This window comes from Myxine glutinosa, chromosome 8 (assembly GCF_964187855.1).
Source record: "Myxine glutinosa chromosome 8, kmMyxGlut1.1, whole genome shotgun sequence".
Taxonomy (NCBI): Eukaryota; Metazoa; Chordata; class Myxini; order Myxiniformes; family Myxinidae; genus Myxine; species Myxine glutinosa.
The window spans coordinates 132697738-132702248 of NC_136268.1; the positions used below are offsets into that span (position 1 = coordinate 132697738).

At 43.9% G+C, this 4511-nt stretch overlaps 1 protein-coding gene across 1 annotated transcript; it reads left to right on the forward strand.

The window, feature by feature from the left end:
- Window positions 1-404: 404 nt before the first annotated feature.
- LOC144893200 (uncharacterized) lies at window positions 405-2454 on the forward strand. The gene is made up of 3 exons (XM_078782844.1): window positions 405-1676; window positions 1830-2053; window positions 2337-2454. The coding sequence occupies exons 1-3, from the start codon at window positions 405-407 to the stop codon at window positions 2452-2454; spliced, it is 1614 nt and encodes a 537-aa protein (XP_078638970.1).
- Window positions 2455-4511: the final 2057 nt, after the last annotated feature.

A 4511-nucleotide genomic window follows, 5' to 3' on the forward strand; every position in this document is an offset into this window, starting at 1 on the left:
ATTCTGGACTACGAGATGTGATCCAGTTGATCTATCCTGGAAGTACGACAGCCAACCACATCATGGATGGAGGATGTTTTGACAAGGCAATCCGTGTTCACCTCCTCATCGATGCAGCCATCTATCAACACATCATGAAACTTGCCTTCACTGAGGAGGAGCGTGGTGACATGAAGACCTTCATGGAGAAGGTGGCTGATGGGAAGATGGGAGCCAGACACTCAGACCCAGTAGTGCCAGTGTTTGAGCAAAGGTTTGAAGAAACCTTCAAACGACTCGCAAAAGGAGGAAGAACACCTGCACTCTGGGTGGAGTACCACCACATGGTAGATGTGATCAAGGTCTTTATCAGAACCGAGCGACTTGCAGACCACAATGGGCATCTGTCCTGCATTGTTACCAAGATGCTTCACATCTTTGCTGCTGCAGGCCATCATGAGTATGCCAAGGGCGCACGGCTGTACTGTCAACTCATGAAGGAACTAGAAACTTTGCCTGCTTACAAAGACACCTTAGAACGTCTCACTGCCCACGGGAACCACGTTGTCCGTTACTCAAGTCATGAGTGGTCCGGCACATGGTGTGACATTTGCATTGAGCAGACATTAATGAAGGCAGCCAAGTCACAAGGTGGACTGAGCAGAGGAAGAATGAGAAACAGTTTTTCTGGCCACAAATGCTGGGTGCTCACCCTCAGTCACCTGTCTGATGTCAACCGGCGGATGGAGGAGGACGTCAGTAAACATGTTCCAGTCCACAGAGACCTTGCCAAGACACAGATGAAGCGAGATGCAGAGGCAGTTGAACTTGTCCTAAAATGGTTTGAGGAGATCAAGCCATTCGACAACGATAGAGACAAGGAGTTGCTCGTGTCTTTCTCAACAGGATTCACAAGCACTGGAGATGACGCAGTCAATGCTGAGAGAGCAGCTGAAGTTGGGATGGAGATGCAGATCAAGCTGGATGGACAGTCAGTGACGTCGACCATGGATGTCAAGTCAAAGATAAAAGCCCCGTCATCACTAAGAAAATTTCCCTTGGTCAACGAGAAAAAGATTCACCTTGACTCACTAAAGTTGTTCAACCGACTGATCATTTTCGCCCAGCGGGATATGACAGTTGAGACAAGCTTACAGTATGAGCTGACTCCCTTCCCATTGTCCCTGTTCAGCAACAAAGATCAGAAGATGAACAAGGCAAACAAGGCAGACTTTTCAAATACAAGCCTGAAGGCGTTAACTGATCCACTTGACTTGACTAACCAACCCTGCTGCACCCTCGTAATTGATGGCGGATGGCTTGTCTACATGGTGAAGTGGGAACAACGTCAGACCTGGCAGGAGATCGCCAACAGTTACCTGAGCTACGTGCAGTATCTGGGCCGCTGCTCCCAGAAGATCATTGTGGTCTTTGATGGCTACAGCAGATCACCAAAAGATCACGACCACATCCGGCATACCAAGAATTCCTGCTGTAATCTCCAGATTCGACCGGATATGTCCAACTGGACCCCAAGAGCAAAGTTTCTGGACAACACTCATAACAAGAGTGAGCTCATCCACCTTCTCTCTTCAACCTTCCGAAAACATCACATCACTGTGGAGCAGTGTGACAATGATGCTGACACTTCAATTGTGAGAGAGGCATTGGCTGCTGCTTCAGATGGCTCTGTTGAGGTCAGTACCATTTGTGTCTTCAGTTCGTATAACTATTGGATGGAGCCCGGGGGGAGATGGGGTAATTTAAAAATAAGAGAATTCACACTGTTGAAAAGTTAAATCTGTTCTTGAACGGTTCATTATGCTTTGTACATGTTGTTATATTTCCAGGTGCGGGCAGAAGATGCAGACGTGCTGGAAATGCTGGTGCACCATAGCTCAGACAGCCACCATCCACTCTTCTTAACCACATCAAACGGCTCTTATGACGTCCGAAAGATCAAAGAATCTCTCTCCGAAACACAGAAGAGCTACCTGCTCTTCTGTCACGCCTTCACGGGGTGTGATACAGTTTCTGCAATCGCTGGTCATGGGAAAACAACTCTATTTGCCAGGTAATAATGATAATACTACTATTACGTCGGAGACAGCCACGGTTTGTTCAACATTGGCTGTAAAACAAACATGATCTGACCACATCACACACAGGTCAGAGGAGTGTGTTCATACCACTAGGGTACCCTGCAGCCCAATCATATTCTTACCTTGTCTTAAATATTCGCCTAATTATTGCTGTTGCTTGCTTGTTAACCCATCAAGCCACCTGGCATATGGAGCTTCTTCGGAACTTTTGCCAATTTAATTCCGTTCATTTCCTTCTCGACTGTACTTCACCAGATCTATCTTGGCCGTCCAACTCTTCTCTTCCCATCAGGTGCCCAGCATATTGCTCTTCAGGTTCCGAGCAAAAAAAGAAAATGTGTCCAAGCATATTGCTCTTTTTGGTACATCTTGATCCTCCATGGTAACATGTGACAAATCCATTTCCACCTCATAATTTTGATATTTTCTATGATGTTTTCCTCCCTGTTATCCTTTAAACTTGTCTTACGAGCCATGTCATGCCAAAAGATTCTCAAGATTTTATTGTCTCGACTAGAGATGAAAGACTCCAGTTTGCATGCCACTTTTTGGAGATTTTCCAAGATTCACATCCAAATAAGAGGACTGAATTCACATTGCTGTAAAAGGTCCTTAGCTTAGTTTTGGTGTTATACTTCTTTGACCTCCAAATTTCCTTCTGTTTCATGAATGCACCTCTTACATTTTGTATCCATTGCTGAACATCTGTCTCTCCCCCTCCTGTTATGGTAACCATGGACCCCCAAATGCAGGGCCTTCAAAAAGTATACACAACCCTTGTTACAGCTTGAATTTGAAATGGATTAAACTGAGATTTTTTTGTCACTGATATACACAAAATGTCAATGTGGAATTTTATTTTTATAGATTTCTCACAAATTAATTAAAAATGAAAAGTTGAAAAGTCTTGAGTCAATAAGTATTCAACTGCTTTACTATGACACTCCAAATTGAGCTCAGATGCATCCAATTAATTTTGATCATCCTTGAGCTGTCTCTACAACTTGATTGGAGTCCACCTGTGGCCAATTAAATTGATTGGACATGATTTAGAAAGAAACACACCTTTCTATACAAGGTCCCACAGTTGACAGTGCATGTCAGAGCAGAAACTCGCCCATGAAGTCCAAGGAACTGCCCGTATAACTCTGAGATAGACTTGTGAGGAGGCATAGATCTGGCGAAGGGTATCGAACAATTTATAGAGTGTTAACAGCTCCCAAGAGCACAGTGAGCTCCTTCATTAGGAAATGGAGAGAATATGGATCTACCCAGACTCTTCCTAGTTCTGGCCATCCAACCAGACTCAGCAACCGAGAAAGAAGGACCTTGGTCAGGTTGGTGACTGAGAGCCCAATGACCACTCTGCCAGAACTGCAGAGTTCCTTGCCTGAGATTGGAGAACCTGCCGGAAGGACAACAGTCTCTGGAGAACTTTAAAAATCTAGCATTTATGAGAGTGGCCAGACATAAGCCACTCCTGAGAAAAAAGCACATGACAGCACGTCTGGGGTTGGCAAAAAGGCACAAGAAAGACTCTGAGAACATGAGACAAAATATTCTGTGGTCTGATGTGATGAAAATTGAACTCTATGGCCTGAATGCAAAGCTCTATGTCTGGTGGAAACCGAGCACAGCTCATCACTCATCTAACACAACCCATACCATGAAAGTATGGTGGTGGCAGTATCATGCTATGGGGATGCTTTTTAGTGGCAGGGACTGAGAGATTTATAATGATAGAGTGAACAATGAATGGAGCGAAACACAGGCAAATCCTTGCGGAGAACCTGCTTCAGAATGCAAAAGATGTTAGACAGCAGTGAAGATTTACATTCCAAAAGGACAATGACCCCAAGCACACAGCCAAAGGAACAGTGGAATGCCTTCAGACGTAAAACGTGAGTCTTTGAGTGGCCCAGTCAGAGCCCAAACTTGAATCGGGTTGAGAATCTGTGGAAAGACTTGAAGATTGCTGTTCACCGACACTCCCCATCCAATTGACAGAGCTTGAACAAATCTGCAAGGAAGAATGGGACAAACTCCCCAAATCTAGATGTGAAAAGCTGATAGAGACATACCCAAGAAGACTTAAAGCTGTAATCGCTGTCAAAAGGGCTTCTATTTTCGTATTGAAGTATGAAGTATTGAAGTATTGATATGAGGGTTGAATCCTGATGTAAATGAGATATTTCTGCATTTCACTTTTTAATTGTTTTGTAAAAATTAAGAAAAAAATTAACTTTGACATTATGTGTAGATCAGTGACAAAAAAAATCTCAATTTAATCCATTTTAAATTCAGGCTGTGACACAACAAAATGTGAAAAAGTCAAGGGGTGTGAATACTTTCTGAAGGCACGCTCTCTACTGAATGCCGTTTGAGTTGCTTATGTTATCTACACATCTTGACTCTTTCCATTTCTCTGCA

Bases quoted from the DNA above. Each gene is read 5' to 3' on its own strand.
- LOC144893200 (XM_078782844.1), top strand. From the start codon at position 405: ATGCTTCACATCTTTGCTGCTGCAGGCCATCATGAGTATGCCAAGGGC. The intron at 1,677-1,829 runs GTCAGTACCATT...TTATATTTCCAG, and splicing joins CTTCAGATGGCTCTGTTGAG to GTGCGGGCAGAAGATGCAGA. The intron at 2,054-2,336 runs GTAATAATGATA...GTACTTCACCAG, and splicing joins AAAACAACTCTATTTGCCAG to ATCTATCTTGGCCGTCCAAC.